Below are 15,014 nucleotides of genomic sequence, written 5' to 3'. Positions count from 1 at the left end.
GGGTCGGCTACAATCCTTCTTGCTTCAGGGTCCTTGAAGCGAACAAGTCCTGGAGGGACGGCAGATTGCAGCCAATCACCCTCTCAGCAGAGCGGATGATGCGCTGCAGCCTGAACTTGTCCTTGGCAGTGGCTGCAGCGTACCAGACCGTGATGGAGGAGCAGAGGACGGACTCAATGATGGCTGTGTAGAAGTGCACCATCATTGTCTTTGGCAGGTTGAACTTCTTCAGCTGCCTCAGGAAGAACATCCTCTGCTGAGCCTTCCTGGTGATGGAGCTGATGTTCAGCTCCCACTTGAGGTCCCGGGTAATGATGGAGCCCAGGAAGCAGAAGGACTCCACAGAGTGGACAGGGGAGTCACACAGGGTGATGGGGGCTGGTGGGGCTGCATTCTTCCTGAAGTCCACAACCATCTCCACTGTCTTTAGAGCGTTGAGCTCTAAGTTGTTCAGACCGCACCAGGTCACCAGATGGTCTCCCGCCTGTAGGCGGACTCATCCCCACCAGAGATGAGTCCAATGAGGGTGGTGTCATCAACGAACTTCAGGAGCTTGACGGACTGGAGGTGCAGCTGTTCAAATACAGGGAGAAGAGCAGAGGGGAAAGAATGCATGGGTGGTACAGAGACATGAGTCCTATCTGAGCTGGGGGGGCTGGTGGTCTGGGGCTGGTTGATGGAGCTGTGGGGGATGGAGTCAGGACTGTGCCATTGTCTATCAAATCTACAGTAGAACTCGTTCAGCTCGTCTGCCAGGTGGGGGTCATTCATAGAGTGGTAGGTTTTAGGCTTGTAGTTGGTGTCTGAGGCCTTTCCAGACAGAAGCAGAGTCACTTGCTGAGAGCTGGTGTTGCAGTTTCTCAGAGTACAGATTTTTAGCGTCTCTCACCGCCTCACTAAACCTGTATTTTGTCTCTTTGTACAAGTCCTTGTCCCCACTCCTAAAGGCCTGATCCTTGTTCTGCTGTAAACCAGGGTTTGTCGTTGTTGTAACTCACCCTGGTGCTTGATGGGACACAGCTGTCCTCACAGAAGCTGGCGTATGACGTCACGGCCTCTGTGTGCTCATCCAGACTGTTGGTAGCAGTCCTGAAGACATCCCAGTCTGTACAGTCCAGGCACGCCCGAAGATCCTCCAGAGCTTCACTGGTCCACTTCTTGAGTTTCCTCACCACAGGTCTACAGAGCTTGAGTTTCTGCCTGTCAGCAGGAATCAGATGGACCATGACGTGGTCAGAGAGTCCCAGTGCAGCACGAGGGACGGCGTGATCGGCCCGCTGAGTGTGGTGTAGCAGTGGTCCAGAATGTTCCCCTCTCTGGTTGAGCATTTAATGAACTGCCTGTATTTAGGGAGTTCATGACTGAGGTTTCCTTTGTTAAAGTCACCAAGCACAATAACTAAAGAGTCCGGGTTAGTCCGCTCCACACACACTATCTGTTCAGCGAGTGTCCGCTGTGCCTCCTGCACGTTACCCTGCAGCGGCATGTAGCCTAAACACCGACCAGTATGAATGAAGTGAACTTTACTGGGGAGTAAAAGGGTTTACAGTTTATAATGAAAGATTCCAGATCAGGAGAACAGTGCTGTAGAACCACTGTCACATCGTTGCACCAGCCACTGTTGGAGTAGAAACAGATTCCTCCACCCTTTGATTTCCCGGAGAGCTCCGTGTCGTGGTCCGGTCTCAACAGCTGTATGTATGTCTTTATGCAAACACAGAGCAGAGCAAAGTGGCTGATATTAGATTCATGTGTAACTGAAGCTGAGGATCCATCGATGTGTTCACAGGAGTGATGACGAGTCATCGATCTGCTTAAAGTGACGGAAACATGAGATGTTGTTTTGGGGATCAGAAGCACTTCAACAGGCGTCAACTCAGCAGCTCAGACATCAAACCACGAAACCATCAGTCAGCTTTGGAACTACAGTTCCCATAATTATTTGGGAGATTTGAACAGGAAGTATAATCTTTCCATTGATTCAGTAAGTTTATATTAGTCTATATTATTTAACATGTAGTCAACGTGTCTCGATTAACAGAGTCTGACTGATCGGATGTTAAGTGTTGTGAAGTATCACGAGCTGGAGGTATTGATGTGTGACAAACAATAACTAACATCCTGTTTTACAACACATGTCGTCTCCGTTTTACTCCACAGCTGTTTGTAGCATGCTCTACCTGTAAATGTCAAGTTCGTCATTGAGCATTGATTGATGAGCAGTAGTTGATGCTCCCTCAGCTGCACACAGCAGGTCCAGCAGACAGACAGCAGGAGGAAGTCGGTGTGCTGCAGCAGCAGGAACACCATGTCGTCACCACAGTTGGCCGGTCAGGATAATCAGGATAAATGTCTCGATGGTGTTTCAGTCTCCAGCTGAACTGAACGACCTCTGAACAGCAGCATGAAGCCCGAAGCCCGAAGCCTGAAGCATGAAGCCTGAAGCATGAAGTATGAAGCCTGAAGCATGAAGCCTGAAGCCTGAAGCATGAAGTATGAAGCCTGAAGCATGAAGCCTGAAGCCTGAAGCATGAAGTATGAAGCATGAAGCATGAAGCATGATGCATGAAACCTGAAACCTGAAGCATGACGCCTGAAGCCTGAAGCATGAAACCTGAAGCATGAAGCATGAAGCATGAAGCATGAAGCATGAAGCATGAAGCATGAAGCGTGAAGCCTGAATCATGAAGTATGAAGCATGATGCATGAAACCTGAAACCTGAAGCATGACGCCTGAAGCCTGAAGCATGAAACCTGAATCATGAAGTATGAAGCATGATGCATGAAACCTGAAACCTGAAGCATGACGGCTGAAGCCTGAAGCATGAAACCTGAAGCATGAAGCATGAAGCATGAAGCATGAAGCATGAAGCGTGAAGCATGAAGCATGAAGCCTGAAGCATGAAGCCTGAAGCCTGAAGCATGAAGCCTGAAGCATGAAACCTGAAGCATGAAGCATGATACATGAAGTATGAAGCATAAAGCATGAAGCACAAAGCATGATGTATGAAGCATAAAGCATAAAGCATAAAGCATGAAGCATGAAGCATGAAGAATGAAGCATGAAGAATGAAGCATGAAGCATGAAGCATGAAGAATGAAGCATGAAGCATGAAGCATGAAGAATGAAGAATGAAGCATGAAGCATTAAGCATGAAACCTGAAGCCTGAAGCATGATGCATGATGCCTGAAGCCTGAAACCTGAAGCCTGAAGCATGAAGCATGAAGCCTGAAGCATGAAGCATGGTGCATGAAGCATGAAGAATGAAGCATGAAGCATGAAGCATGAAGAATGAAGCATGAAGCATGAAGCATGAAGCATGAAACCTGAATCCTGAAGCATGATGCATGAAGCCTGAAGTATGAATCCTGAAACATGAAGCATGAATCATGAAGCCTGAAGCCTGAAGCCTGAAACCTGAAGCATGAATCCTGAAACATGAAGCATGAATCATGAAGCCTGAAGCCTGAAGCCTGAAACCTGAAGCCTGAAGCCTGAAACCTGAAGCATGAAGCATGAAGCATGAAATATGAAGCCTGAAGTCTGACGCATGAAGCCTGAAGCCTGAAGCCTGAAGCCTGAAACATGAAGCATGAAGCCTGAAGCCTGAAGCCTGAAGCCTGAAACATGAAGCATGAAGCCTGAAGCCTCAAACATGAAGCAGGAAGCATGAAATATGAAGCATGACGCATGAATCTGGAAACCTGAAGCATGAAGCATGAAGCATGAAATATTAAATATTAAATATGAAGCCTGAAGCATGAATCTGGAAACCTGAAGCATGAAGCATGAAGCATGAAATATTAAATATTAAATATGAAGCCTGAAGCATGAAACATGAAGCATGAAGCCTGAAGCCCGAAATATGAAGCATGAAGCCTGAAGCATGAAGCCTGAAGCCTGAAGCCTGAAGCCTGAAACATGAAGCATGAAGCCTGAAGCCTCAAACATGAAGCAGGAAGCATGAAATATGAAGCATGACGCATGAAGCATGAAACCTGAAGCCTGAAGCATGAATCTGGAAACCTGAAGCATGAAGCATGAAGCATGAAGCATGAAATATTAAATATTAAATATGAAGCCTGAAGCATGAATCTGGAAACCTGAAGCATGAAGCATGAAGCATGAAGCATGAAATATTAAATATTAAATATGAAGCCTGAAGCATGAATCTGGAAACCTGAAACATGAAGCATGAAGCCTGAAGCCCGAAATATGAAGCATGAAGCCTGAAGCATGAAGCCTGAAGCCTGAAGCCTGAAGCATGAAACATGAAGCATGAAGCCTGAAGCATGAAACATGAAGCATGAAACATGAAGCATGAAGCATGAAGCATGAAGCATGAAGCATGAAACATGAAGCATGAAACATGAAGCATGAAGCATGAAGCATGAAACATGAAGCATGAAGCATGAAGCCTGAAGCCCGAAACATGAAACATGAAGCATGAAGCATGAAACATGAAGCATGAAGCCTGAAGCATGAAACATGAAGCATGAAGCATGAAGCCTGAAGCATGAAACATGAAGCATGAAGCCTGAAGCATGAAACATGAAGCATGAAGCATGAAGCATGAAGCCTGAAGCCCGAAACATGAAACATGAAGCATGAAGCATGAAGCATGAAGCCTGAAGCCCGAAACATGAAACATGAAGCCTGAAGCCTGAAGCCTGAAGCCCGAAATATGAAATATGAAATATGAAGCCTGAAGCCTGAAGCCTTTTAGTTTTATGGGAACAAAATCAGGAGACTGTTTCAGTGAAGCAGCTGTTGTGAAGTGAGCTCATACTGAACGTTGAGACTAACATTTATAGAATAGAGACAGAAGCTCTTCTTTATCTGCTGCTCCGACCACATCACAGGACGCTGTTTTATTGTTTAAGGATATATTTTAGTTTCTGAAAGGAAGATTGTGGTTTTTCTATATTCAAAAGTGACTTTGAACTTAAACCACAGTAACTTGTTGAAGTCACTCATTAACTTCAGATCAACAGATTGAAATACATATTTTACACAGAATGAGGTCTGTGTCATTTTTAACCCATAAGGACCCACGGTGACACTTTAAATATCCTGGAAAGTTCCTTTCATCCTTGATTTTAACTCTTGAAGTCCCTAAGTGACACATACTGAACATACTGGTGAGGTCATGTGACAGTGAGGTCATTTGTGTACCAATGACATCACTTCCAAAATGGCTGCCTGGCTGGTCAGCACATGTGGCAGAACTAGCTAATTTCAAAAAGCATGTTTTTGTTGCTAAAGGTAAGTTTCAACACATTTAACAATTCTAATGCTTTCATAACATGTCCTACATTACATCTAAACGGTTCTAACCATGTTTATTAAACTCATTTATATATAAAACGTTATGAAAATATTGATGTGACAGATATGTCTTATAATTGTCTCAGAAAACAAAGTGACATATTTGTCACAATAAGAAAAATAGTAATGAGCTGTTCAATTGATTTACCTGATTCAAATATTTGTAGTTAAAATATGTTCTGTTGCTGAATTCAAAAGACATTTGAATTAAAAGCATTCAAATTTATTAAATTATTATTAAAATGAATTATGACAAAATGAAAGTAAAAATGTATATATATCAGTAAATAAAACACACAAACAAACTAGATTTAACTTCTATTTTGGTCGTATTTCAAGGTAATTTAATTATTTATTTTGCAGTATTGATCAGAATGAATCATAAAGAAGACATTTTTGTCTTGTAAAATAAATTTGAAAAAGATGTTTTGATTAAATCTAACCAGAAAGGTTATACTTTTGATATGTGTTGTGGAAAAGTATATAAAAAGGCAAATCTTTGTTACCAATCAAAAAATAGGTTAAATGACTGGTTTTAAAATGAGGAAAACATTTGTACGTAAACGCCCATTGTGACATATATGTAACATTCCAGATCTTTGGCACTAGGGGGCAGTATTTGCTTCATTTAGTCTGTTTCCTTCTAGATCTTCAGTGTGTATTTAGTGTCTTAATATAAAACTGTATTCTGTCTGTTTTCTGCAGAACATTTAAAGGAACCATGAATCAGTAGAAGAGTGTGTTCAGAGGAGAGTTGAGATGTTCCAGAAGAACCTGGATCAGTTTAAGAAGCTTCATGCAGAAACAGAAACATCTTTTATTTATTTATTTCTATTCTAGCCTGAAAACCTTTTTTCTCTTGAATGAGTGAAAAGGAAAAGAGAGATTTATCAAAGCCAAAGTTTACAGGTGAGACGACAGAGAGCCCTTCCATCAACTGAACTACAGTCTACTGTGATTGTCATTATGCACCAGAACGAGTCACGACACCAGAAGAAGAAACCGAACACAGCTAGAAGCCATTTACAACATGCACTTCATTAATAACACATTGCATAGCTCTTCACTTTGTTTGCCCTTTAAAACTGTGCTTTTTGAAGAGAATCCCGTCAGTGGATCCGACTTTTTCTGCAAAAGCACAGAAGTCAGAAAAGCCCTGTTTGCTCTGCAGCGTCTCCCAAAGCGTCTCAGAGGAGCGAGACGGTCCAGAGGAGACGTCGGAGACGCTCTCTATCGGTATAAAATTAGCCCCGTCGTAGTTTCATCACTCCAAAACACCGTCTTTTACAGAGAAGGTTTTCATGCAGTAACTACTTTCCCTCTGAAACGTGTCTTCTGTGAGTCCAGACCAGAAGAAGACTCTCCGCCGGCGATAGAAAGGTCAGGCACTGAGTCGAGGTGGGTTGGAGGGTTTCAGGAGGAGACGTTGTGTCCTCTGAAGAGTCTCATATTCGTACGTGGAAATTACTGCAGACAGAAACAGAAACAGAATGAGTTTCATCTGTTGGACCACAAAGATCCTTCAGAGGGACAGATGTCTCACGTGTTTCAAAGATCACCTAAAAAACCTTGTCTTTGCTGACCTCCAGTGATTTCACTTCTCCCCTCACCGCTGTGATGTCACGGTGTTCTGGAGCGTACGCTGTGACATCACTGGTAGGTGTGGTTTAAATGTGAAACACTGATCACATCCGTCAGTGATGCAGAGAAATGGTGGTTTGTGGTCAAGATATTGTTATAGAATCAAAACCTGTGCCACTTAGTGCATGTTGGTGTACGTTAGTGCATGTGAGCGTGTCTTTTAGTGCATGTTAGTGCATGTGAGCGTGCATGTTAGCATGCTTTTTAGTGCACGTTAGTGCATGTGAGCGTGCCTTTTAGTGCTTTGTTGTTGTTGTTAGCATCATTAGCTGCTAGCTTGTAGGCTCACCATCGCCATGTTGAGAGCCGTTGGAGGCAATAAGAAATGCTCTGAGTTCTGTACTGAGCAACTTTTTTTTTAAAGAGCTTCCTGACAGAAGTTTGATCGACCAATCACGGCGCATTATTGATGAGAGAGAGTTTAATAAAGACAGCAGAGTCCTGGTACCTGAGAAAGTCCGGAGCCTTTGAGACCATGTTCTCGAAGTCGGAGAAGGAGAGCTTGCTGTCCCCGTCCAGGTCGGCCTCCTCCATGGACTTATCACAGACCAGAGAGACCTCCTCGGGGGTCAGCTCTCCTTTGGTCAGCTTGTTCAGGGTCTTCTTCAGGTCATCCTTACAGATGAAGTTGTCCCTGTTAAAGTCTGGACCACAACCACAAGATCACACTGAGGACTCTGGGGACTCTGGGGACTATGAGGACTATGAGGAACGACTGAGGACACTGAGGACACTGAGGACACCAAGGAATTTGAGGAATCAGAGGAATCAGAGGACTCGGAGGACACCGAGGACACCGAGGACTCTGAGGACACTAAGGAATCTGAGGACTCTGAGGACTATGATGACTATGAGGAGACCAAGGACACTGAGAACAATGAGGACTCTTAGAACTCTGAGGACACTAAAGACAACAAGGACACTGAGGACTATGAGGACTCTGAGGACTCTGAGGACACTGGTAACCTGGAGTCTGGTAACCTACCTACCTGTCTACCTACCTGTCTACCTGTCTACCTTCCTCTCCTCCATCTTACCGTAGATCCTGAAGGCGTAGATGGTCTTGAGCTCTCTGGGTGAAGTTTCACAAAGTGCAGAAAACATGTCGACGAAGTCGTTGAAGCTGAGGTTCCCTTCTCCATCCTCGGAGAACGTCTCCACGATTCTGTCTCTGAACGGGTTCTCCTGTCAGGACAAACACACACAGGTGAAGGATTACAGGTGAAGGATGACAGGTGAAGGATCACAGGTGAAGGATCACAGGTGAAGGATTACAGGTGAAGGTTCACAGGTGAAGGATTACAGGTGAAGGATTACAGATTAAGGATCACAGGTGAAGGATTACAGGTGAAGGATTACAGGTGAAGGATTACAGGTGAAGGATGACAGGTGAAGGTTCACAGGTGAAGGATCACAGGTGAAGGATGACAGATTAAGAATCACATGTGAAGGATGACAGGTGAAGGATCATAGGTGAAGGAGTACAGGTGAAGGATTACAGATTAAGAATCACATGTGAAGGATGACAAGTGAAGGATCACAGGTGAAGGATCACAAGTGAAGGATGACAGGTGAAGGATCACAGGTGAAGGATCACAGGTGAAGGATGACAGATTAAGAATCACATGTGAAGGATGACAAGTGAAGGATCACAGGTGAAGGAGTACAGGTGAAGGATCACAGGTGAAGGATCACAGGTGAACAATTACAGGTGAAGGATTACAGGTGAAGGATTACAGGTGAAGGATTACAGGTGAAGGATCATAGGTGAAGGATCACAGGTGAAGGATCACAGGTGAAGGATTACAGGTGAAGGATTACAGGTGAAGGATGACAGGTGAAGGTTCACAGGTGAAGGATCACAGGTGAAGGATCACAGGTGAAGGATGACAGATTAAGGATCACAGGTGAAGGATTACAGGTGAAGGATGACAGGTGAAGGTTCACAGGTGAAGGATCACAGGTGAAGGATGACAGATTAAGAATCACATGTGAAGGATGACAGGTGAAGGATCATAGGTGAAGGAGTACAGGTGAAGGATTACAGATTAAGAATCACATGTGAAGGATGACAAGTGAAGGATCACAGGTGAAGGATCACAAGTGAAGGATGACAGGTGAAGGATCACAGGTGAAGGATCACAGGTGAAGGATGACAGATTAAGAATCACATGTGAAGGATGACAAGTGAAGGATCACAGGTGAAGGAGTACAGGTGAAGGATCACAGGTGAAGGATCACAGGTGAACAATTACAGGTGAAGGATTACAGGTGAAGGATTACAGGTGAAGGATTACAGGTGAAGGATCACAGGTGAAGGATCACAGGTGAAGGATTACAGGTGAAGGATTACAGGTGAAGGATGACAGGTGAAGGTTCACAGGTGAAGGATCACAGGTGAAGGATCACAGGTGAAGGATGACAGATTAAGGATCACAGGTGAAGGATTACAGGTGAAGGATGACAGGTGAAGGATCACAGGTGAAGGATCACAGGTGAAGGATTACAGGTGAAGGATGACAGATTAAGGATCACAGGTGAAGGATTACAGGTGAAGGATGACAGGTGAAGGTTCACAGGTGAAGGATCACAGGTGAAGGATTACAGGTGAAGGATGACAGGTGAAGGTTCACAGGTGAAGGATCACAGGTGAAGGATTACAGGTGAAGGATCACAGGTGAAGGATCACAGGTGAAGGATCACAGGTGAAGGATTACAGGTGAAGGATTACAGGTGAAGGATGACAGGTGAAGGTTCACAGGTGAAGGATCACAGGTGAAGGATTACAGGTGAAGGATGACAGATTAAGGATCACAGGTGAAGGATTACAGGTGAAGGATGACAGGTGAAGGATCACAGGTGAAGGATCACAGGTGAAGGATTACAGGTGAAGGATGACAGGTGAAGGATCACAGGTGAAGGATCACAGGTGAAGGATTACAGGTGAAGGATGACAGATTAAGGATCACAGGTGAAGGATTACAGGTGAAGGATGACAGGTGAAGGATCACAGGTGAAGGATCACAGGTGAAGGATTACAGGTGAAGGATGACAGATTAAGAATCACATGTGAAGGATGACAGGTGAAGGATCACAGGTGAAGGATCACAGGTGAAGGATCACAGGTGAACAATTACAGGTGAAGGATTACAGGTGAAGGATCATAGGTGAAGGATCACAGGTGAAGGATCACCGGTGAAGGATTACAGATTAAGGATCACAGGTGAAGGATTACAGGGGAAGGAGTACAGGTGAAGGATCATAGGTGAAGGATGACAGGTGAAGGATCATAGGTGAAGGATCACAGGTGAAGGATCACAGGTGAAGGATTACAGGGGAAGGATTACACATTAAGGATCACAGGTGAGGTGTCACAGGTGTAAAGAGGACTACCTACCTTGAGCTCCGGCATGGTGATGATGAGCGTCAGAGGAACCCTGATGTCGGGGTTGTTGGTGTAATCCAGCGGAACTAGATGAGGAGCGAGTTCACGATATCGACCGTGTAACCTGAAACATACGAGTCATGTGACACGATAAAACATCTCAACTACCAATGAAAACTCATGTTCCCCTGAGGAGTAACCATTATAACTTTATTGATACTTAGTTGATTTACAATCACAGATTTATGTTTAAATGTTTTAATTTATTTAAAATCACAGATTCATATTTTAATGTTTTAGTTCATTTAAAATCACATATTTATGTTTTAATGTTTTAGTTTATTTAAAATCACAGCTTCATATTTTAATGTTTTAGTTTATTTAAAATCACATATTTATGTTTTAATGTTTTAGTTTATTTAAAATCACAGATTCATATTTTAATGTTTTAGTTTATTTAAAATCACAGATTTATGTTTAAATGTTTTAGTTTATTTAAAATCACATATTTATGTTTTAATGTTTTAGTTTATTTAAAATCACAGATTTATGTTTTAATGTTTTTGTTTATTTACAATCACATGTTTTAGTTCTGCATTAAAGTGGGCGGGGCTTAGGTATAAAAAGGTGATATCACTAATTGATTATTATTATTAATTTAAACATATATTTCTATTGAGAAATTAGAAGAAAACATGTTTACAGAAACTTTAAGTTTCTCTATAAAGCTTCTAAACTCTGGAGCTTGAACATAAACAACTGATTATTATTAGATGTATAATATATAATGTGTAGCCCCGCCCCCTCACTCAAAGGTGATAAAGGTGTGTTGTTGTTGTTGTTGTTTGTTTCCCGGTAAACTCACCGCTGGATCTCCTTCCTGGTGAAGAAGGTGCAGTCCTGTAAACACACACACACACACACAGAGTCACAGACCCGGTGCTGGTCCCCAGGGGAGGATCCGCTTACACGCGTCACTCAGCATCACGTGATGCAGAGAGAGAGGCGGCTCAGCCAATCACAGGCCTGCCTGCTCCTCTCCGTCTTAATTAAGAAGATGATGGATGTGTGGAGGAATCTGCTTCATGCTGTGCTGTTATTACAGTATAATAACAACAATAACAACAACAATAATAAAGATATTAATAGTAATAATGATGGTTATGGACCAGGTCCAGACCTGAAACGCCTCCAGCTGCTCCTCCGTGAAGGTTGTCTGCTTGTTGCCCATCCTGCTCCTCTCCCATCACATCTCAGGTCCGTCTGAGCTCATTCAAGACCACATGGTGGATCCGGTCCAGCAGCAGACCCGGTCTATGCGTTCATGCTCCTGATCCGGGTTCAGTATAGTTCTGGTCTCAGCTGCAGAGGAGAAGGTGATTTTTACGCCTCACCGGTGCGGGGGGGTGTGGTGGTGGTGGGGGGGTGGGGGGGGGGGGGGCGGTGCGGGTATCAGCGTGATGCGTTCAGGGTCTGCTCGGAAAACACAATAATGAGAGTTACAGACCTTCAAACATGAACGTGTTTATGAAATGTTCAAATATAACAAATGAGTAAGAAATACACGTTGAACAGTTCACATGATAATAATAACAATACAAATAATAATGATAATAAAAACATGACAACAAGAATAATAATGATAATAATAAAAATAAAATAATAATGATAATAAATAATGAAAAAAAAAATAATATATATATATATATATATGATCTGTGAAGCTTCTCAAAACTTAAGATTATTTTATTATATTTTATTCTTTATTCGTCCCTCGAAGGCTCTTTGAGGAACAAATATCGCTTCATGTTCTCACTGATTAATCAACATTTACAACATTTACATTTACACTAAATGAACTAAAGTTAACAGAAAAAAAAGAAAAAGAAATCAGTCTTTTGTGAATGATAATCACATTATTATTATTATTATTACAGAAAGAGAGCCAGACGGATAAAAGTGAAGAAGAGAATGTTATGAACACAAGTAGTGACAAAAATAAGCACCAATGACCAACAATAACATAAGAAATATAATATATATATGTATATAAATATATATATATGTATAATATATAATATTAGAATAATTTAACTCTATCCATCCATCTATCTTTCTGTTTGTCTGTCTGTCTCTCTGTCTGTAACCTGGTGGTGGAGAAATCCCTCAGAGTAAGTCCTCCTCTCTCTCTCTCTCTCTCGCGCTCTCTCCTAACAGAGGATCTTTGTCTCGTGCGCGTCCTCCCCTCAGAGTGAGCCCTCTCGTGCGCCTCTCCTCCAATCAGAGGATCTTTGATCACTAATCAAACAGCAGGATGGCAGGCAGCGCGTGGAGGTCAATGGTGAGAAAAGAAGCGTCATGAACCGCTGAGAGTCATAGAGGACGTTATAATCAGAGTGGAGTAGTTTAATACGTGAGAGCAGAAGGTTCACGGGGTGTCTCTACGGTGTTAACGGAGACTTTAGTTTGCTATCCGTTAGCATGTTAGCATGCTAGCTAGGTGTGTGTCCTTCAGCGGGATGACACTCACTGTAGCTAGCTGAGCATGTTAGCATGTTAGCATAGTGTGTGTGTCCTTCAGACAGTAGCTGAAGCTAGCTGAGCTAACGGTAGCTAGCTAGCTGAGCTAACGGCTCAAAACCAAACTGTGTTTAAAAATCTACCAGTTTAAGGTCAACTTGCATGTTGGGCTGAATCCACAGCTCGTAGAGAAGAAGTGAAGAACTCTTAAAGAAGAAGAGTTTGTGTTGTTTAATTCGGCATAAATATATAAACTCCACCAATAAAACCCCAAACTATGTGATTATCATGCGACTCTGATCAGGGTTAATGCATGTAATTATGCATAAATACAAGAATATTATTCTACAAATGTTATGCTGATAATAACTTGATTTATTGGTAGAAGTTATTGGAATTAAAGCTATAACTTTTATGAATAGATTATGGTGAAACTAAGAGTTTTAATGTTGGTGAGAATGTAGTAATTGTATATGCATATACTGTATATAACATGTATATAATATGTATATAACATGTATATAACATGTATGACTATGTGATGCTGTTTAACTTGACCTTCATGTCTCTCAGCTGTCTCAGGTGGTGGGGGGGGCAACAAGGAGACACACTCTGTCCTCAGCTTCCTTCTCCAGAGGGGTGAGGAGACACACACACTAACACACACACACACTAACACACACTAACACACGCACACTAATACACGCACACTAACACACGCACACTAACACACACTAACACACGCACACTAATACACGCACACTAACACACGCACACTAACACACGCACACTAACACACACTAACACACGCACACTAATACACGCACACTAACACACACTAACACACGCACACTAACACACGCACACTAACACACGCACACTAACACACGCACACTAACACACGCACACTAACACACGCACACTAACACACGCACACTAACACACACTAACACACGCACACTAACACACGCACACTAACACACACTAATACACGCACACTAACACACGCACACTAACACACACTAACACACGCACACTAACACACGCACACTAACACACGCACACTAACACACACTAACACACGCACACTAACACACACTAACACACGCACACTAACACACGCACACTAACACACGCACACTAACACACACTAACACACGCACACTAACACACACTAACACACGCACACTAACACACGCACACTAACACACACTAACACACGCACACTAACACACACTAACACACGCACACTAACACACGCACACTAACACACGCACACTAACACACACTAACACACGCACACTAATACACGCACACTAACACACGCACACTAATACACGCACACTAACACACGCACACTAATACACGCACACTAACACACGCACACTAACACACACTAACACACGCACACTAACACACACTAACACACGCACACTAACACACACTAACACACGCACACTAACACACACTAACACACGCACACTAACACACACTAACACACGCACACTAACACACACTAACACACGCACACTAACACACACTAACACACGCACACTAACACACGCACACTAACACACACTAACACACGCACACTAACACACACTAACACACGCACACTAACACACACTAACACACGCACACTAACACACACTAACACACGCACACTAACACACACTAACACACGCACACTAACACACGCACACTAACACACACTAACATACGCACACTAACACACACACACTAACACACAAGTAACTATAAATTGAATATTTAATTGGAATGAAAACATTAACGATGAACCAATTTACCACCAAATATAAAATATGCGAGACATGTTGTTTTATTGTACTTTTTATTCTGATTAAATATTTTAATTTGACTTTATTTTTCTTATTTTATTGTTATTGTTGTAATTGTATTATTTATTGTTTCATTTTTAATGTTTTATTTTAATTATATTTTTCATTATTTTATTATTGTCTCCACAGATGCAGACGGTCACACTGATCCCAGGTGACGGGATCGGACCAGAGATCTCTACGGCCGTCATGAAGATCTTTGAGGCTGCAAAGGTCAGTGACATCACACGTCGGTCCAGATGTTTTCTAACGAGCAGCAGCAGCTCATTGCTCACGTTG

The 15,014-nt window shown here is 42.7% G+C and overlaps 2 protein-coding genes across 2 annotated transcripts in view; one reads left to right on the top strand and one right to left on the bottom strand.

Moving 5' to 3' along the window:
• Nucleotides 1-6,775: 6,775 nt before the first annotated feature.
• On the bottom strand, nucleotides 6,776-11,587 carry LOC306694064 (calcium and integrin-binding family member 2-like; the record flags this gene model as incomplete). Its single annotated transcript, XM_079156775.1, has 6 exons — nucleotides 6,776-6,797; nucleotides 7,420-7,615; nucleotides 8,009-8,156; nucleotides 10,369-10,480; nucleotides 11,222-11,256; nucleotides 11,537-11,587. 6 exons carry the CDS (start codon nucleotides 11,585-11,587, stop codon nucleotides 6,776-6,778), a joined length of 564 nt encoding a protein of 187 aa, XP_079012901.1.
• Nucleotides 11,588-12,646: 1,059 nt separating this feature from the next.
• LOC306694012 (isocitrate dehydrogenase [NAD] subunit alpha, mitochondrial-like) overlaps nucleotides 12,647-15,014 on the top strand; it is an 8,698-nt gene continuing 6,330 nt past the window's right edge. The window contains exons 1-3 of the mRNA XM_079156711.1: nucleotides 12,647-12,697; nucleotides 13,450-13,515; nucleotides 14,865-14,948. Coding sequence (XP_079012837.1) covers nucleotides 12,671-12,697; nucleotides 13,450-13,515; nucleotides 14,865-14,948 — 177 coding nt within the window. The 5' untranslated portion in view covers nucleotides 12,647-12,670. The remainder of the gene's footprint in view (nucleotides 12,698-13,449; nucleotides 13,516-14,864; nucleotides 14,949-15,014) is intronic.

This window comes from Pholis gunnellus, assembly GCF_910591455.1.
Source record: "Pholis gunnellus genome assembly, chromosome: 1".
Taxonomy (NCBI): domain Eukaryota; kingdom Metazoa; phylum Chordata; class Actinopteri; order Perciformes; family Pholidae; genus Pholis; species Pholis gunnellus.
This window is presented reverse-complemented; position numbering and strand designations above follow the sequence as displayed.